Source organism: Rutilus rutilus (genome assembly GCF_951802725.1).
Source record: "Rutilus rutilus genome assembly, chromosome: 14".
In the NCBI taxonomy this organism is placed as follows: Eukaryota; Metazoa; Chordata; class Actinopteri; order Cypriniformes; family Leuciscidae; genus Rutilus; species Rutilus rutilus.
The window spans coordinates 6,768,020-6,789,481 of NC_140219.1; the positions used below are offsets into that span (position 1 = coordinate 6,768,020).

General features: G+C 39.8%; 1 protein-coding gene across 2 annotated transcripts in view; it reads right to left on the reverse strand.

Annotated features, from left to right (window-relative positions):
• The window catches only part of psd2 (pleckstrin and Sec7 domain containing 2), a 40,424-nt gene extending 23,221 nt beyond the window's left edge, over positions 1-17,203 (reverse strand). The window contains exons 1-3 of one of the 2 annotated variants that reach the window (XM_084430279.1): positions 16,988-17,203; positions 8,523-8,980; positions 6,597-7,304 (exon numbers count right to left, since the gene is read on the reverse strand). In XM_084430279.1, coding sequence (XP_084286405.1) covers positions 6,597-7,304; positions 8,523-8,896 — 1,082 coding nt within the window. In that variant the 5' untranslated portion in view covers positions 8,897-8,980; positions 16,988-17,203. Of the gene's footprint in view, positions 1-6,596; positions 7,305-8,522; positions 8,981-13,262; positions 13,497-16,987 lie in introns of those variants that run through there. The other variant, XM_084430278.1, reaches the window with a different exon arrangement.
• Positions 17,204-21,462: the final 4,259 nt, after the last annotated feature.

Genomic DNA, 21,462 nt, shown 5'->3' on the forward strand with positions numbered 1-21,462 from the left:
TCTTCTAGGGACGTCATATGGAACAACAAGAGAGTGATAAATGATGACATTTTTATATTTGTCTGAACTATTCCTTTATACATTTCTTCTCCATTCTTGCAGTCACTTTAAGCTGCTGAGCAACTCACAGCAGTACTGAAGTGTCAGACAGAGACATGATGAAGCTAAATATAGACTGGGTTTAAACCCAGTAAAGACAGACTTCTCTGTGAGACAGACCTGTGAGGATTTAACAGCATGGCACAGTGAGAATGACAAAGACCCCTCATGATTTATTCTGACACGCATATGTGTGGACACACATACACACACATCCTTAGTAATAACGTTTTCTCTCTCTCCCTATCATCCGTTGCTGATGTCTCCACGGCACAAGAGATTATTCTCTCTACGGATGAGCTTTACTTCTGCACTTCTAATAGCTCAGCAGAGTCTCACAGTCAGCTCAGTTTCATCTCAACTCATCTGTGCTCCGGGAGCTTTGCAGTTCTGCAGGTCCACACGTGGAGCTGAAGAGGCTTTCTGCTCTAGCCAGCTCTTTTCTAGCTCGCAAGCTATCTGACCTGCAGAGGTTTTATGACTTTTATGAAAGTTTGCAGCTAAGAGAAGTAATAGATTTATATTCTGCTAATGCTGAAATGGTCAATGATTATTGAAAAGATTGCTGCCTACTGCCTACAAAGCAAAATAAATAAATAAATAATATGGAAATAAGGAATATAATAATACATTTATTGAGGTTTATGCTTTAGGTCAACATGAAACCGCAACACACCTTATAACTAGCCAGCACAATTCGTTCCAAAGGGAGGATCATTATTGCATTTCGATATATGTGTTATGAAGACAAATATTTTTTATTTGAAATAATTTGCACCAATGAATTTTGCCGGATAAGACATGTTGACTGTAAGACAAGTAAAAAAATGTTTTAAGATATAATATAAAACATGACAAATTTTGCAGATTTGAAAGTACATTTTGTCCATTAATATATACACTCACCAGCAACTTTATTGGGTATACCTTGCTAGTACTGGGTTGGATTCTTATTGGCATATATTCAACAAGGTGATGGAAACATTTTTGTCCATATTGTCATGATAGCATCAGTTGCTGCAGATTTGTCGGCTGCACATCCATGATGTGAATCTCCCGTTCCACCACCACATCCCAAAGCTGCTCTACTGGATTGAGATCTGGTGACTGTGGAGGCCATTTGAGTTTAGTCATTGTCATGTTATCCTGCTGGATGTAGACATCAGAAGATGGGTACGCTGTGGTCATAAAGGGATGGACATGGTCAGCAACAATACTGGTGTTTAAATGATGCTCAATTGGTACTAAGGGCCTCAAAGTGTGCCAAGAAAATATCTCCACACCATTACACCACCAGCAGCCTGAACCAATGATACAAGGCAGGATGAATCCCATCCATTCATGTTGTTTACGGCAAATTCTGCCCCCATCTGAATGTCACAGCAGAAACCAGACTCATCAGACCAGGCAATGTTTTTCCAATCATCTATTGTCCAGTTTTGGTGAGCCCGTGTGAATTGTAGCCTCAGTTTGCTGTTCTTAGCTGACAGTGGCACCGGTGTGTGTTCTTCTGCTGCTGTTGTTCATCTGCTTCAAGGTATGACGTGTTGAGCGTTCAGATGCTCTTCTGCAGACTTTGGTTGTCATGAGTGGTTGTCTGAGTTACTGTTGCCTTTCTATCAGCTCGAACCATTCTGGTCATTCTCCTCTGACCTCTGGCATACACAAGGCATTTTCACCCACAGAACTGCCGCTCTCTGGGTATTTTCTCTTTTTCGGACCATTCTCTGTAAACCCTAGAGATGGTTGTGTGTGAAAATGCCAGTGGATCAGCAGTTTCTGAAATACTCAGACCAGCCCGTCTGGCACCAACAGTCATGCCACGTTCAAAGTCACTTAAATCACCTTTCGTCCCCATTCTGATGCTCAGTTTGAACTTCAGCATATCGTCTTGACCATGTCTACATGCCTAAATGCACTGAGCTGCTGCCATGTGATTGGCTGATTAAATTTGCGAGCAGTTGAAGAGGTGTAATAAAGTGGCCGGTGAGTGTGAGTTAGTGTGTGTGTGTGTGTGTGTGTGGATGTATGTATAAGTCTTAATTTGTTACATTAATAAATAAATAAATATCTTATGCACTTTCACTCCTTAGGTAATTTATTCCTGTCTGGGTGTTTAGATACTGGAAAACAAGACAAAGTTAGTGATTAAGAGAGCGATTTTTGCAGTGTATGGATTAAAACTTAGCTTGATATTTCACCAATAGCAGATCTATATTTCATGCTGGCTAAAGGCAAATTTCAGAAAGGGTATAACAGTCAGAGTACAAACGAAATTATCAAGGAATGGTCAATACCTGCAAGAGTAATTGAGCAAATAATATTGATTTTTACACAAGCAGAATACCTAAAGAAAAGAGCTGTGCGGTTGGAGAAAAACAAAGGATTTCAACAGTAATCCTTTCTCTTTGTTGTATGAAAGTATGCAAGAGTGTCAGAGAGAGAGAGAGAGAGAGAGAGAGAGAGAGAGATATTGTGTGTGTGTGTGTGTGTGTGTGTGTGTGTGTAGCTCTCCTGCATCCTGTAGGGATAATCATCAGCTAGACAGCACTCACCCGCTGCTCCTACACACACAACCAGGATGGAGCGGAACCAGACAGGAAGTTTGTTTGTGTGTGTGTGTGTGTATGTGTGACAGCGAGAGATAAAGAAGGAGATTATGAGTGTCTGATAAAGAAGTAATAAATGAGCTTTAGAAAGGCGTGGGGGTGGTGAAAGAGGCAGGGTCGGGACTCGATTGTTTCTGTGCCTATGTCACCAAATGGGTGAAAAACACAAACTGAAGGATTTGTGGACTCACTTGCATTTCCTCTCCAGTGCACTCTAAGCATTATCCTAGTTTTAGGGGCAAACAGGGTTTTTAATAAAAAAAAAAAAACGAATCTAACATGAATATAGTTTAAAGACTATTTCAGATTCAAAGTTTTATGGCTTTTAGTCAACAACGAGTTTTAATCATCTGTGTAACTACATATTCAGGATTAGAAGGACTGAATACAATTATTTAAGAATTGAAAACTCAGTTGAAAAATCAGTTGACTGCTAATTTGAATATTGAGGTGGACATGTGCCCTTCAATGTCTATGGTGGTTATGGTCACGGTAGTCTCGTGTTGACTGATGGCAGAAGGTCTGGACTCCATAGCAGCCAAGGACCACCCAGAGGCCGTCTGACCGACATGTAAAGCATCCAATCACAGTTAGTTTTGCTCTGTGTCATGTTTAGGGGTGTGAAAATGTAAAGTCGATGTCCCTACAATAACAGACCGGCGTGCGTTTAATAATAAATTATTAATTCAAGAACGTTGTGTAAGTTTACAGTAACAATGGCGGCGCAAATTTCACATACTATTGAAAATATAGCGTTTAGTTGATCCTAATACGCGCTCAGTGTCTCCAGGCAGACCATTAAAGAATACGACACAAACGTCTCCCGGAAATCTTGTAGAATTCAACCAATCAATGACGACTTAGAAACTCCTGAAGTGTTTCCCATTTTGTGTGCCTTATGCATTAGACATCAAGCCAACAGGCTGAGGCGGAGACTATGGTCACGGTAGTGAGGCCTGAAATGCTAGTATACACTTAAAAGTGTAAAACAGATATTGATCAATCTTGCCATTTTTTTGTCCAATAAAATGCTCTCTTGAACTCCATTTAAATAGCAATGGCAATCAGTAAATCAGCAAGCTAAATGCTATTGTCTATTTAAATAAGAACACCAACTTACTGTTTCAAAAGTTCACATATTTCATCCACGATCTATAAATCCTTTCAGGGGGGCGTTTCTAGTCACCATTCAGTTTGTTTGTTTGATTTACTTTGAGTTATATAAAATTCTTTGATTTTCAATTAATTGTATTTCACATTTGAATTGCAAGTCTGCATCCTTTTAGCTACCTCAATTCAAATAATGTGAACTAATCATCAAAACAGACTGTGCTTTAAGTTACTCCCTAGCTAGCATTATGCTCATGAGGCTTTGTGTATTAGCTAATTACCAGCATATGTTCTTTTCCTTCTGTTAGCTGTTGTAGACAACAGCACTCATTCGCTGCGATGAGTTTATCAACCACATTTAAGCACTATGCAACTCCAAAGAACTGCTAATGAAGAACACATGGGGCTAGTGTAGCGTTACCAGTCTTTGGTAGACCACGGGCTAATAAAGTTAGCCGCTAATGCTAAGAGAAGGAGTTAAGAGTTTTAATGAATAGAGTGCAATATAGAGGTCAACTGGACACGAAAGCTACATCATAGCTTGAGGTCTCAGATAAAGCGCTATATAAATGTAATGAATTATTATTATTATTACATCAAATGTAGCTTTTGACCCTGTCAGTGAACGAAAACCAACTGCATTGATACAGAAGGACTCAAATTGACGAGTTGCCAAGTGGCACTTGGAAAAAGCACAGTGTGACTGAAAACTAGAGCAAGGCTCCCGTCGTGAAAGAGGAAAGCCAAAGGCGATGATGTCACTCCTTAAAAACAATGCCTCATTCAGGCAGACTGGGGGGCAGGAAGCTGCTAGTCATTTAAAACTGGGGAGGAAAAAAAAAACGACAACATCTGCTGCTGCGTCCAGTCCAGATGGATGCAGAGAGAGAGGGAGAGAGAGAGAGAGAGACGGCAGCTATATTAGACAATCCTTCACTGGCTCCCAGAGGTGGAAATCTTTCCTCTTGGATACTGGCTCAGATCCGTGAAATATAAAGAAGTTTCCAGTCAGCTAGGTCGCAGTGTGATACTCTCTTCAAAACAGACATGATAGGCTACCCTTCTAAATGGCTCATTGGAAAAATTTGCCTATGACGACATTTCAGCAATATGATATTATGATGCTGCTTGCACGTTTCACCACACTTTCAAAAGTTTTATCTGAAACAGATGAATCTGGAGTGAATTGTCAATATTTTATTATGTTGGTTGTTGTACGTATCGCGGCAGTTTGGAAATTAAATTTATAGTGAGTGGCGTCAAAAAATGTATGCTCTGTTGCGTTTGAAAACAACTTACTGCCTACACTAAACCTAACAAATAAGAATATAACAATAACATGACATATAATTGCATTTGCTGAAGTAACTATGCCATTTTAGCTTGCTCTTTTATCGTAAACTGCATTTCACGGGTTTCTAAGCTCTTTATGGGCAACTGAGCAAGTTTACTACATCAGAAAAGCCAAACATATGGAGCTGGTTACGCGATGTCAAAATGTATTAGTTTAACAAATCATGCACTAAGGGCCAGATTTACTAAACGGGGCAAATTAGCATGAGAGCGCAATTCCAAAAAAGTGCAGATGGGAGTCCATTCCATAATGACCAATGCAATCTACCAAGAGCAGGGCAAATTAGCGTCTGGTTTAAGGCTATGTTTACACGGAAACGTGAAAAGTGGCGTTGCGTTATCACTTTTTATTCTGCGTTTAGACGAGCGTTATGGGTGGGAAATCTGCGTGCATATGGTGACGCAAAAGTGTGTGAAATTCAATGTAGTATGCACTCCAGGCGGCTAGGTGGCAATGTGAGAGATCCAAGCGTGAGCAGATCGGTGCCTTCACTGTCTAGCAGACTTTTGCGGTTTTACCTTTTAGACGGGAACGCGACGATGGAGCGTTTTTAAGATTTCCACTCTGGAGGGTGGTTTCACTTTTTTGCGTTTTTAAGCCCCAAAAACGCCGTCACCGTCTAAACGAAAGGCACATCTGATAAAATATTTTTACGTTTCCACCCGCGAGAGTTCTCGTGTAAACAGGGCCAAAGAAATGCTTTTTTGGGGTGGTAAATAATGGCTATTATTTACTAGCGCAAACCTTAGTAAATCACCTTGCATGATTTATTTTCCCATAAATTTTGCATCTGAAAGGGAAACTCCAACAAATGCATATGCAACAAGGTCAGCCACAAAAAATAACTGTCCATGACTTTTGAGCGCAAAATTTTCACTGTGTCTTAAGTCAATTCTGATAGTAGGTTTTTAACGCCAAAAGAGGGTTATTTGCGCTGGTTCAAGCTGTTAGTAAATCAGGCCCTAAGTGTTTTGAGGTCACAGTATTAACATTGTGTAAGAAACCGTGAGGAAATAAGTATTTATTAATTGATAATCTGCCCCGTAATCATAATCTGTGTGAAAAAGAATAAACGTTGTTGGTGGTTTACTACCACAGTGTTCATTTCATCTGGAAACTGCTGTGAATAGTTTGTATTGGTATGTTTTTGGAGTTGTGCAAAAAATGTAGGTAGATGCCCCTTTTTTCCTTTCAGCTTAGGGTGCTCATATCTATGCAGTTCTGACGGTACATATGCCTCATCAGAGTAACAATTAGCAAACAGTCATTGACTGTGGATCTTGACTCCATTTCAGATGAGCCATTGTCTGTGATGGGAAAAATAGCATGAAACTTGTTGCTCACTAGTTTGAGAGCAGGTTATTAACTAGTGCTGCATGCCATCTACTGGACAGGCCAAGCAGGAGATTTAGTTGCATCCTTACCTGATAGAGTTTGGCATCGTTCCTCCACTCTCTCCATTCCCAGACAGCTCAATGTGGAATCCATTAGGGATGCTCCATTGTGCCGGCTGGCTCAAGACATTTTCCGACCTGCTTCCTGGTATAGTGGTCCGTAGTGGACTTGCAGAGCTGGCTTCATCCCTTGCCGTCTCAGTCCCCAGATCTGCCTCGCCCTCAGCCCCTTCCTGCACGGTCTCCAGCTCCAGTTCTGGAGTTTCGGGGCCCATCAGGGCCCTCTGCTGGATGAGAGGGGTGAGTGGCGCTTCGAAGCTGACGCAGCTGTCCGTCTCGTCGGTGAGCGACAGCACGTCCAGAGAATCCAAACTGCTGTAGCAGGTCCCGCCTCTCAGAAGCTCAGACTCGACGATACGCTCGAACGTGGAGCTGAAGCCGTCCTGGCTCTCTTTCGTCCTGTCGTACTCTTCCTCTCCGTCGTCCTCTTCCTCCTCCACAGCCGTGGTCTTGGCGACCTGCTCAACTATGCTCTCAAACGTAGAGCTGAAACTGTCCTGATTTCGAGTCTCTCTGTCCTCCTTTTCTTCTTCGTCCTCTACCTCAGCATCCGCTTCCTCTACAGAGAGCTCAAATGTGGAGCTGAAGGCATCTAGGTTCCCCTGCGCTAAAGACTCTTCCGGGATCCCCTCCTCGTCCTCCTGCCCTTCGCTGTCATCTTCGGTCCCGTTCTCAAACCTGCAGTGACAAAGACGCCGGTTAAAGCATTCCCAAACCTAGAGGTAAAAATCAAATCACACAGACACACCTGGCTACAGAGGTCTGGCTTTAGACGGTATACAAAGGCTCTTAGCCTGGCTGGCATGCGCGGTACATGCTCCTATCTTTATTCAGGCTGCCGTCACAGTTCTCATGACTGCAGCGGAGGAGTCCCAGCAGAGGGGAGCTTCATTCAGGACAGCTCCCCTGCCACGTATGGTGCCCGAAATATCTCCCCATCCTCTTTGTAACATGCATGCCACATAATTTGTGAAGCCTGACACTGAAAAACCACAGCTAAACTCTGTAATACACGTGTTTCACATTCAAAACATTTTGTACGACATAACAAGCCTTGTGAAATTTGTTGTAAAACAATGGATGTCTTGACTTTCATGGGGTTTTAATGATCATTTCGGGGTCTGTTCAGAATCCAGCCAGATTGTTTTCATTAGGATGTGTTTTGGAAGTCAGTTTTATTTGTTTAGCGCTTTTGCTTGAATCACATAAGGCACATCACACAGGAAGTTGAAATGAAATTAGAACTGGAGCGACAGGAAAACGAATTTACTGAATTGCAAATCAACAATCTACTTTTGACTGTAAATGTTGCAGATATGCATTAAGATTAAGTATGTTTACTAGTGCAGTTATAATTAAGCTACAGTCTTCATCTGTCTGTTCAAGTATAGGTGTCCAAGTAAACAGTAATATTGTGAACTATTTTTACAATTTTCTATTTGAATAAAAATTTAATTTATTCCTGTGATGCAACAGCATTATTACTCCATTCTTCAGGGTCACATGATCCTTCAGAAATCATTCTAACATGCTGATTTGATGCTCAAAAAAATGTATTATTAATTTTGATAACGGTTGTGCTGTTTAATGTTTTTGTGGAAACCAGGATTCTTTTTCAGGATTCTCTGTTCAATAAAAAGTTTAAAAGAAAAGCTTTTTTTATACTGAAATCTTTTATAAAAAAGTATTTACTGTCACTTTTGATCAATGCTGAATCAAATTTTTAATGGTTGTGTTATGTACATGCACTACCTCTGTCTTAAGGAGAATATGCAGACCAACACAATTTCAGTTGGACTAAAGTGACATTTACATTTTTTAAAGATGAATTATTGCTTCAGTCTGACTGAAATCAAATTTTAAAGTGCATGTAAAAGTCATTCTTATTTTACTAACCTCAGAGAGCACAGGGGCTTGGCTGAGTCTGGGCTCTGAGACGGCAGAGACTGTGTGTCTTCACCTTCACGGGTGTCCCCGTTACCGTTTTCTGTTACAGGATCCACGCAGCTGCCCTCAATCTCACCGTTTCTACCTCCCTCTTCTAATGTCACCGTCTCATCCTCCTTTTCCCTCGACTGTGTATTTCGCTTGTTCTCTGTTTCTCTGTCTTCTGCTTCACCTTGATGCTCCTCCTCTGTCTTTGTTCCATTACAGGGCTCCAGATCTTTAGCCTTGGAGCCATCAGCATCCTCTTCTCCCTCAGGTGCTGGGGGTGTATCTGGAGGTGGGCTGCCTGTGCGGAGGGGGTCATGCTGCCCCTCCTGACTCATGGTGGCCTCCTCAATCACGATGTCCAGGCAGCCTGGGGTCACAAGGTCAGGGTCAGGAACAAGGGAGAGGGCCAAAGTTCACACCTATTACAGAGGAAGATAAGGCAGAGCAATGAGATGTCAGATAAAGGTGAGCCCTGAATTAATAGAGGATAGTGACCTACTGAGAAAATACAGTAACGCATTATGATTATAAATAATCTTCTACATATAAACAAATGAGACAATTGTTCATCTAAGAATATAAAACTGCCCCTTTACCAGGCATGATGCAATAAATTGACATGACATTCTGTAAATTGTTTCATTTTTATTTATATGTTGTCACTCAGTGTAGACCTGCCTACTGAAGGCACTGATCCAAAATCACACCATTGTAAATATCTCCTGTCAGACAAAAGTTCCAGGCTATGGACAGACAAATTGCTTGTCAGTCACACCTGGTTAGGACATAACAAATGAAAGTGGATAAATCATTTTGGCCTTAAAGGGTCCCTATTATGGATTTTTGAAAATGACCTTTCATGTAGTGTGTAACAGCTCTAAGTGAAAACATCCTGCAAAGTTTTAAATGTGAAAGTGCACCGTATATAAAGTTATTGTCTTTCAAAAGTAAGAGTCGACTCTGAGTCAATTAAATGAATCGTTTTTCAAACGAGTCATAAGCCATTTCGTTGTGACGTCAAGACGAAACATTAGCATATTGCGCGCAGACACCAGGGAAAACTTCAACCTCATGTCGAGAAGAAGCTGTGCTCTACAATGTGAGAAAAAAAGGACGAGCATGTGAAGAATCAGTGGTTAAAATTACGTTAATCTTTATCACAATTCCACAGCAGTATAATCCTAAACATTTGCTGTGTTCCCATTTTACTTATGACTGCTTCTCAAATCTCGGAGTTCAATGCAGGATTCGCAAACCGCTTGCTCTTGAAAGATGGTGTTCAAAATACTTAGTTTTTAGTTTTATATTGTGTTGGTCTCCTGCAAACTGGCTAACTGTAAACTCACATTATTACTGTCTTACTGAAATACTTCTGCTAATCAGCTGTGCCACTATTACCTAAAACTGTCTATTAATGCAGATTGTCTGTCGTTCTCACTACTTTGAGGAAAGATTAAGCATGGAGCAATTTTATGATACAGTAACGTTACATCAGTCATTCACTTTGGAGCTCGGCTAATGTATGCACTGTTACTGATACAGTTTCCACATGTTCACCACAATAAATGAGAAAAATACTCTGTAAATTTATTTTTGGACATACACTTGTCAAAGCTGATGGTGAGGAATTACAGTAGCAACATCTCAGATAATGTACCTCAAACTAAGTAGCGTATCACTGAGAAACGTCCAGCTCGAGTCGTCCTTGCGATTGAGGTTTGGGTTGAATGACTAACGTTAGTTCTTTCAGTGTTTCAAAGTGACTCGCGCTCGGATCGCCGTCATTGTTCGCTACTATGTTTAGCCTAGTTTACGGTGTAGGAAGCCTCAAGACACGCAGAGCTGACGTTGTTATGGCAATGGGCGTTTTTGTTTTTGACACGCGCGCTGTACGCGGTAGACCAATCACAACAGACTGAGCCGTCTGGCCAATCAGAGCAGAGTAGTTTGAGGAAAGGAGGGATTTAGAGAGATTGATTCATCTGACGAGTCGTTTGAGAATCATTGAAAAATGTGGTGATGTGCAAATGTATGAGAAAATGAAACAGTTTTTTGACCTTTGATGCATGTTGTAGGAGACTCCAAAACAACATTAGGAAACTTTAAAATAGCATAATTGGGGCACTTTAAAAGAATTTGATGATAAATATAAGTATTTAACTTTAATAAATATAAGTCTTTAATTGTACATTTTGAAATCTGAAACTCTAGAAGAGACCTGTGAGATTACAGGGGTCTTTTGCTCAGGAGAAAAAATCTGAGAAGCAAGAGACTTAAGCAAAAGCCTAATTTTGCTTTCTATTTAATCTCAAAGCTGTCTAGGAGAAACAACTGAGATATGAAAGAGATTTGAGTGAGACCACAGCTCGCTGCACTTTATAGGCTAAGGTGACATTAAGCATTCTGAAGACAGAAGCAGTCAGGTGGCACTGGCAAAATCTTAAAAGTTTAAACAGCGATTCAGACTCCATTATCTGCTGTCATCTTCGTGTTTTATCAGCCCTGCAGACGTGCAGACCTTAGAGAACGCATTAGCTTTGACTCAGCAAACCTCAAGCTCCACTGATGTTTCACATGCTCACTACAGTACAACACAGACCAGAAGGATCAAACTCTCATCTACTGAGGGGGAATTTAAGGGTCAGTCTGAGTCTAATTTTAAATTCTGCTCCGATTTATAACAGCTGCTCTGGGGAATCTTCCCTAAACTCGGTGGGCGGCAGCAGCGCTGGACAGGACAGATGTTCAGTGGCACATTACGGCATGGTTAACGTCGGCATTCACCAACCCGTTTAACTTCTGTAATGTTACATACAACAGGATATTCAGTGAATAGCCTACAAATGGACAAAGATTGACTTTATCCATTAGATGTTAATTGCGTTTTGAAAAGAGGGCGTTACATAACAGAATAGCATCAGCCAAACATGGGAAGATCGGATCATTTTCTAACTTGAATCTTTGAATCTCGTTCAGCAAAACAAACTAATCTTTATTCATGTCATTTTGTTAATTTGAGCGAAGTTCAGTTAAACTATATTTTCAATAGCAAAGTACCTGAGCACGTCCAGATATGCATACTCTAAATTAAAAAAATCATTATAATGCAGCCAAAGACAAATTATGAGAAACAAATGATTTCTCTTTCAAGCCTTTCGTTCATTTGTCACGTTACACACGCAAAACGACCCATGAGTGTAGAAGTGGAGAAAGTTATTACATTTTGATTAAAGATTAGAATTTGCATTTGTAATAATGTGGCCAAAGGAATCTGGCATAATAGGATCAAGAATGTGTTGTTAGAAAGGAAAAAGGGTCTATTTTTAAATTTGTGTCGACTGAAACTGAAACTTGTAGTTTCCCTGCCACTAGAGGAACCAAAAGAACTGCAAAATAATGACCAAATATTTCATACAGCTTTTCAGAACACTCCCTCCATCTCTCATTGGTCGATCAAACAAATAGCCCCGCCCAAATCTCACATCATTGGTTGAGACAATACCTCTTTTGTGCTGCTCAGAATGCTCAACGAACAGACGATTACAATATTTTTTTGTAACTTCGTAAACCATTTGTAGTCTGATGCTCTTTTTCTGGGGAATCAGCATAAAAATAGTTTACTAAACTACCGTTCAAAAGTTTGGGGTTCGTAAGATTTTTTTTCCCACATTTTTGAAATAAGTCTCACTAAGGCTGCGTTTATTTGATCAAAAATACAACAAAAACTGTGATATGGTGAAATGTTATTACAATTTAAAATAACAGTTTCCCATTTTCATATATATTTTTTAAATTTAATTTATTCCAGTGATGCAAAGCTGAATTTTCAGCCTCATTACTCCAGTCTTCAGTGTCACGTGATCTTTCAGAAATCATCCTGATATTCTGATTTGCTGCTTAATATTTTGAGGAAAACAAGATAAATCTATTAATTCGAAATAGAAATCCTTCGTAACATTATAAATGTCTTTACTGTCCCGTTTGATCAATTTAATGCATCCTTGCTGAACAAATGTCTGAATAAAATTCTTGCTGAATAGGATCCCACACTTTTGAACAATAGTGTGTAGTTGTTTCTGCATATCAAGTTCATTAAAGGGTGATTTTAAATTCATATTCAGAGCCTTTGCTATGGGGCTCTGCTTAGTTTAATACTCATTGACCAGATGAAGCCAACTGGACAGACATACAAACACAGGCTGGAATATAAACAGCACACATGTACAGAAAATCCGTGTGTCTGGCAGAGGAACACAGTCTAACAGAGTTAAATGTGAAGCTCAACCGCTTTCTTCTGCAGCTCTGACTCAGGCGGTGCCATTTAAAGCTTTCTAATGCCGAACATCCGATCGAAACAAACCGCAGTAAAACCCTAGTTTCCATTACATTAAAGCTCTATAGCCCAAGCTGCCATTACATTAGGCAACAAATGAAATCTCTTTATGTCTGTATTCAGTGCTGTTTGACAGAATACACACCAGTTCATCTTAGCAGTTACACATTATTTCAATTGAATTAGGTCAACGGTGCATGAATTTGTGTGTCGTTTTCTACATCATTGTAATCTTTACCCCATTATCTTTCCAAAAAGGTCTATACCCTCCTAAACGCTTGCAACATGGGGATGTAAGAACACACTGTCTGACACCACACAGAACATTTTGATGTGACATTTAGCAAAAGACGCTTTCAGAAAGTTACCTTTGACCTCTGCTCCTCATTCAAACACATGTGGTTAATGTTTGACATTCTGCATGGGTGCTCAGTACCCAAAGTCCATCCCAGCTTTTCACATGCACGAGTCCATCATACACATACACATACACAAACACACACTCAGGCTCAGCTGCTGTAAAGTACCCTGTCGTCACACAAACTATTCCTGAGAGCCTCAGCGATCTGTAACTGCCAGATACCCATAATTCCTACAGCAGCAGCACACGCCTACTTAACTACATGACTAGTCACTCACTGGGGGTGTTTGAGTGTGACGTATGTTTGTATGTGTCAATATTTGCCTATATCGCTAGTAACAACAGGGCTGACAAATAAAAAAAATTTCTTTGCTGACCAATTGGAATGTTTTTACACACCTGCCACATGTAATTTATAAACAGTAACTTTATATAGTTTATACCTTAGGTCCTATAAATATTATTTTGGTAAATGAATATGGTTACCTTACAAATTCATATATTTAAACAGTTTTAAACAAAAATGTAAGATAGCGAAAGGCGGGTAATCAATAGATTCAAAAATGACAGCAAAGACAATTATAATTTTTTTTCACTAAAGATTTCTATTTCAAATAAATGCATTTTTAGCAATGCATTTTTGTATTTGCTAGACTGGTTTAACACAATTTCTAACAAAAACAATCACCAGCATTTTTTGGCATTTTGATTAAATGATCTTAGTGACAAATCGGCAAAAGTTAAAATACGTTATATTATATCAAAGAAAAGCAAACATTTGGATGTACAAGATTAATGAATATAAAAATTGTCTAACACAGTATTGACCCAAAAGACCAAGTAACCATTCTGTCAACCGACTCAAAATGTGCTCCCACACTTGTCCCGGGCCAACAGGCCGTCCTTATTGTTGGCATTAGCAATCATGGATGTCCTCAAGTGGAAAAATATTCATAAATAAAGTAAATAATGACTTTTAGGGGGGGTAGCGTTAAGGGTTTGGGCATCATTATCAGCTTTAGAGGTCTACAGTGTGTCTCATAGTGTACACGTGTGTGTGTGTGTGTGTGTGTGTGTGTGTGTGTGTGTGTGTGTGTGTCTCATTGACTGAAAGACTTCCAGTACTGTCAGCAGAACAGTATGGGTCTTCAGGGCGATCAATTCTGTTTAATTACTTTAACTGGATCTGTCTGTCACCTTCACTCTTTACACTACACACACCGGCACTCATGTGGCTACAAACACACACACACACACACACACACACAGTCACTGATAAACTTAAAGAAGGGCCTTATCTTCAAATCAACTCCTCTACTCAATCACTGCCACCCCAACAAGCCTTCAACAAGCTTTCAGAAAGATCTGCCTCCACCTTTTGGCTGTCTTGTGATATTTTTTGTGGTGAAATTCGCTTGTTTTATGCGTGTTGGTACCTTTTGACAGCTGTGGTACATCATTAATCTCTTATAATCTCTTAAAATAAGGCACGATTTCCTCGGAGATCGTGAGTTGGACACATAGTGGCCTGACAATACGTGCCAAGAGGCAGAGGGGAGAACAGCTTAACTCACCACTGTAAAAAAAATATATATATATTGTTATTGCCATAGACCTGTTCTGACCATTTTAGAAAATAACATTCATTGGTGTAATCTCATGTAATCAAACTGACTCATGACATTTTTGGGTTAATTAATATGGTTATCTACAACTGACTTTCACTAGTAACTTTAAATTGTCCTGTGGTGTCACAAAAAAAAAAGAAAAAGAAAAGATATATATATATATATATATATATATATATATATTAGGGGTGTAACGGTTCAAATTACTCACGGGTTTGTTTGTATCATGGTTTCAGTATGGTTCGGTATTTGCTATGGTGGGGGAAAAAGGACTTCTGTCAAATAAAATAAAAGAATATAAGGACAAATAATCAAACAAAACAGACAGAAGAAGGAATATTAGGCTGCCGTCACTCTATCTATCTATCTATCTATCTATCTATCTGTATATATCTATCTATCTATCTCTATCTTTATCTATCTATGCATGTATATATATAATTGGAATTTCATGTAAATTTCCTATTAAGGAGTATATGGTGCATTACTCAGTCAGTGACTCTTATAAAACCTTTTTAATTTAAAGTATATTAATATGATTCAGTGATAAAAACGCACGCACACACAATAAGTCTCTAGAGCAACAATAAGAGGCATTCTCACAATTATGAGGTTTAAATGAAACACTATCCATGCAGCCAACACAGTCTGACCTATCCAATATACCTGTCTGGGACTATTAACACAAAAGAAAGCCAAACACACACTTCATCTCCTTCTCCATCTCTGTGCAGTCTGGATACTGGACGTCTGCATGACCCACTAACCCTCTTCAGACGCGAGATGACACCGCCGCGCGCGCGCAAGCAAACGCACACACACACACACACACACACAAAGACTGACCATTACAAATGATCAGCACGCGGTATTTAACTCACTCGGGAGCTGCAGTGCGCTAAATATATCGATGCCGTCTACCTTACCCACATACAGCCGACTGCGTAATGCTGCCTTTCCATGCGCAACGGGCTACGGGACATCAAAATAGAGGCTTCAAGTGTAGACAGGATTTCCCCCCCTCTTTCCTGACACGTCAGGGGTCCTGTGAAGGAGACCACCAAGTAAACGAGTATGAACAACTGAGCCGTGTGTAAATGTGATTTAAATCACCTCGTTCTGTCACTTCCACTGCTGTCAAGGTCAGACGTCCTATTGTATCATGTCATCGTATCACTTACAACGTCTTCACTTAAATCATCCCAGGGATATAAATCTCATTAAACGCATCCGCTCACCAGCTCCAGGCTGACGCTTACACACACACACACACACACACACCTTTTAACAGGTAGAGAGAGAACAAGTGATCATTTAGGGCGTCTTGTGTCTCGTCTGGCACTGGGATGTCTGGTTGTCTGACGCCTATATTCCCAGTGACGAGTACATTATGATAGTTGGGTTAACAATGGATCACTAAGCATTGCAATTGCATTGCATCGTCTGACATAAAACTGCATGCATTTAAGATGCATCATCATTTACACCCAGCAATAAAGCTGCGTATTACAAATGACTTGGGCAGATATGCACCCGTTCAAAGCATCACAACTCACAACTAAATACAGGCTGTATCTAACACATACAGTGGGTCCTTGTGTTTAAGGCATCGTGTAGTAAAACACACACACACACACACACACACACACACACACACACACACACATATATACAGAGAGCCTGAATCGCAGCCATATTATCCCCAGCCTCCCAGTGCAGTAACCATGACAACAGGATGGCTGGGAGACACTGCGCTCTCTCAAAAGGCTTCGGCTGGTGCTTTCTTCCTTCCAAAATAGAGCCCAGAAGCTTTTCAAGAGCACCTCGTCCTCCATATAAAACAGAAGGGGTCTCTCTCTCTTTCTCTAGCATTTAAAAACACCCAGGCCACGCATATAACCAGAGAACACGTTGCATTTTCATGCATACTATAGAGAAAATAACTGCCGGTACATCAAATGAATGCAACTTAACATGCAAGCTTTACATGTGCTTCAAAGAGCAAAAGCATTGACATGAGCATAAAATGCGAAACCGTTTGTGATGCACGCGATAACCCAATTATGAGCGTCCAGGTTGGATATATAAGATATAATATACTCACCGCCAAAAATGTAATACAAATCCGTACAGCAAATGAAGCAATTGTGGCAGCGCGCGCACGTCTTGCCTGTCTATATCATCCGAGCGGATCTATATGCTGTTTTTAAGGAGAAAGCACTGCAAAAGGCTTGTTAGAACCGAGTCTGACACCTGCCGTTTCCACAGCGCACCGCTACCGACAGAACGACCGGCTGCGCGTGAGAGCCCGGCTGTGTGTGTGTGTGTGTGTGTGTGTGAGCGCGCGAGCTGCGGCTGTCTCGTGCCCCCGCGACGCGCTATACGAGCAGCAGTTCAGACTGTTGCTCACAGACTTTACACATCAATAATACATTATACAGCACAATTCATGAGCACTGGGGGGTTTAAAGAGAATATTCAGACTCATTCGTCTTATATAAGCCATCATGTCAATTCAAAATCGATTTGAAAAGAAAAAAGGAGACATTTGCATAAAATAAGGTTGGTTTCACTTCTCTAAAATGTAAGGCATTTGTGTATGAGCAGTTTTCATGTTTCATGTACATGTTTTCACTCTCCCTTGAGAGATATTAAAATGCTTAAATTAAAATGAAATCTATTAAACATATACATCAGTAATTTTATGATTAAGAATCATTTGTTTTAATGTCTAAGTCTAAGAATGTCTAAGAAAATTCTGAGACATGTAAATAACTGCCCTATTATTTTTGCAAAAATAAAATGTAAAAAAGCATCTGGTATTATATCATAACAGTCCAAAAAAAAAAAAAAACCAAAAAAAAAACACAACACTGTAAGAAAAAAATTCAGTAAAAGTGGAAGTGATACCGGTCATATTCTGCCAGGACATTTTCCTTTAACCTTAACATTTTTCATAAAATATGGGAGCCATATGGAAATTTGGACCCCTGTGTCGCAAACATTATGTACATTATAAACATTACATTATGATTTGAGTATTTTGTATATCCATCATGTGAGCTAATATGTTGAAATGGAAGTTAGCACTTTCTGAGCCAAATATCCCTTTTTTTAATAAATATTGTTCATTTATTTTCTCACCAAATGGATGTTTTTTAATTCTAATTTGCCAAAAATTCTCACCCTCTGGTCAAAATATACCTCCATTATATAGTTGATTATTGCCTGAATGTATGCCACGGTTATATTCCTGTTATATATCCTGTTCACTAGTTTACGCAACATCTTCATAAAAGGTTTTGAATAAGCATGTAATTGGAATTTACTAACTGACTCAAACCCTTACAGTAACTGAGATACAGTCCTATATGTGGCATTACAGTCCAATGACATATGCATATAATGTTGTGCTTTCACTTCTCCCAAAATCAAGACGGTTGCCTATAATGGCGTTTTAAAACCCTATATTGCAATGAGTGGAAAATGGCTGATATTCTATCTGTGACACTGAGAGGGGGCAACACTGATGGTCTGCACTTGAAAAGAGTATTAATGGATCTATACATTGGATTATTTGACCTTTAATGTCCTTAATTAAGCAATAAGGTATGCAAGGCCATGCTATACTGTGAAATAGTCATGGTTAAAGTTCGTTAGGCATAACTATCTTATATATCCTCATGATAAAAATACGCCTGTAAATATACTGTAATGAGCATGATTATGTGACAATGGCTATTTAGGATGACATGTCTGTGTGCAATTTTTAAGACAGAAGAAAATCAATAGTGCTCGAAATATCACTAACTCGAAATCTGGTGACTGAGAGCTGTCAGATTTTAATAAAGCCGTATGAGATTTTCTGAATGGGCAGGTCTCTCCTGTTTGTGTTTTGCACCAGAGCATAAAAATGAGACACCCACACTGTCATCCTAATGTTCATCCAAGGAGAAACTGGAAAGGAAACCGGTATTAGAGAGAAAGACTAGTGAAAAAAAAAGAAAAACACGCCATTCACCTGGGCTAATGATACTTCAGGGACCTGAGGGTGGGTTTATGGGCTCTGCTTGTTTAGTTGAGCGAGAGAAAATGAAAATTGTGGCCTGGGATCAGGAAGACCACAACAGCAGACCCCCAGACACTGTCAATCTTAATCACTTATTCATTAGACCTCCACCCTCTTCCTCCTCCATCCCTTCATCCCATGGGATCCGGTGGAGGCAGGTTGGGGGTGGGTGGGACATCCCGGCTCGACAGCAAGAGGATTCCTGATGGAGTGTCTGTTGGGAATGTCGCAGTAAATGGGGGGATGAGAGGAGACACAATCTGAGGTGTTTTTTGGGGGGGAAGAGTGAGAATGGAAGAAAGGTGTTATAGAGCTTAAACAGATGGAAGAGATAGATAGATAGATAGATAGATAGATAGATAGATAGATAGATAGATAGATAGATAGATAGATAGCCTTTTTTACAGTTTTTATTAATCTTTATTACTAAAAATACAATTGTTTATGGTTCATGTTACTGTAGTTCACAGTGCATTAATACACAGATACAACTTTTGATTTTAAAAACGTATTAGTTATTGTCAAAATTTACATTATTAATAAATAAATGCTGTAAAAGGGTTGTTCATTGTTAGTTCATGCTAACTAATACTAATATTAGCAAATTAAACCTTACTGTAAAGTGTTACCATAAATAGTAAATCATTTTCATTTTTTTTGATGAACTATTCTCTCAAGAAAATGAAGATATAGTGGCTGGGAGGGACGGATGGGTGGGTGGGTTCACTGATGGATGTATGACGAATGGAGAGCGTGATGGAAAGAAATGATTGATGGATGGACAGAGGGAGAAAATAGAGTGTGACGGAGATGGAGACGTGGGAAGAGGAGGGAGAGACTGGCCTCGGGGATACTTAGCAAGCGGAGGCAGTAAGAGCCAGGGGACAGCATGGATTGAATCTGATTGGCCATTTGTGGGTCTTCAGTCCAGGGATGAGAATGAAAGAGACGCAGCCGGTTTTCCCAGAGGCCCTTCCTGAACCCTGGTCCGCTGTTCCCAATGGGCTGTTTTCTCACCACACAATACACACTGGCTGGAGGCCAGCAGGACTGTCCAAACAGAAACAGGCACGGACAGAAAGAGCCTGCGAGATAGTGGGGTGAATGTAAAGATGTCTGGGGGTGTTCAGAGAACTGGTTAGTCTAGATTGGGGAAGGGGGGAGGAGCTGTAGTGCAGGCGCAAGGCATTGTGGGTAAACTCCATGGGGACGGCCAGGTAAGGAAGGCGGTTAAAAGAAGCTGAGTCAGCGGGAGAAAGGGAAAGAGAGGTACAACATGGATAGAATGATGAATGTAGTTACAGTATGTGTCACTACGGAGTTAGAATGAATAGAAAGGGTGTTAGAAATCTGTCATCGTTTACTCACCTTCACGATGTTCTGTATGACTTTCTTTCTTCTGTGAAACATAAAAGGAGCATTAATAAGAGGTGCATTTATTTGATGGAGAAAAAAAATAAAGTAATATTGTTACAATTTAAAATTAACCATTTTCTATTTTAATTTACTCCTGTGATGTCAAAGATGAATTTTCAGCATCATTACTCCAGTCTTCAGTGTCACATGATCCTTCAGAAATCATAATCCTAATATTTTCAGTTTTCTATACATTTTATTCAGGATACTTTGATGAATAGAAAGTTCAAAAGGACAGCATTTCATTAAAATTGAATTCTTTTGTAACATTATAAATGTAAATATATATATATATTCCAAGTCTTCCAAAATCATATCTTTTCTGTGAGGAACTGTCTGATATTAAAGTAGTTATGCACAGAAAATCCACTGTAAAATCTAATTCTGTGTATATTCAAACATTAGCGCATATTCAAAAGGTCAATGGTTCTAGAGCTAAAGTCTATCGATTTTCAGTGAATAATGGCTTAAATCTGACATGATTTAAGTGCATACATCATGATTTAAGGTCACATTTACTGTTGCTCAGCAAAATCCAGGCATTTCAATGCAATGAAAAATTGTGCCTAATTTTGTTATGGGTTCAAGTTTGGTCAACTTTGACACACAAGTTTGCATGGCCGGCCAACAGCATGCCTCTTGGTTAGGCAGTGACCTCAGCATGCGTGGAGACTCGGAACTTAGTAACAAAGCAAAACTGACGTCCCACAATGGACGAGGCGATCATTCTGGCGGTGTCTACTTGTATAACACTAGTGTCAGATTTGTATTACACTATACACTTCCATATTATAAAATGATCCATAAAAAAGGCTGAATAGCTTTGGATGTTTATTTTGTCATCATTACTCCTGTATCATTCATCGTACTTTGTCACATGCAATCCCACTGTCTTTCGCCTGCAACATTTCGGTGAGGAACTTTAAAAGTGAGCCCACATTTATGGGAGATTTTGAGAAGCTGAAGGTGAACGGTTGCTGGGGTGCGCTGGCATTTTGGCTGGTTTATGGAGGGAAGGTTTTGGTTCAGCTGTGCAGTGTCAGCCCAGTGAACAGGAACAAGTCATCCCTTGACATTTGAAAAGCCTGACAAGA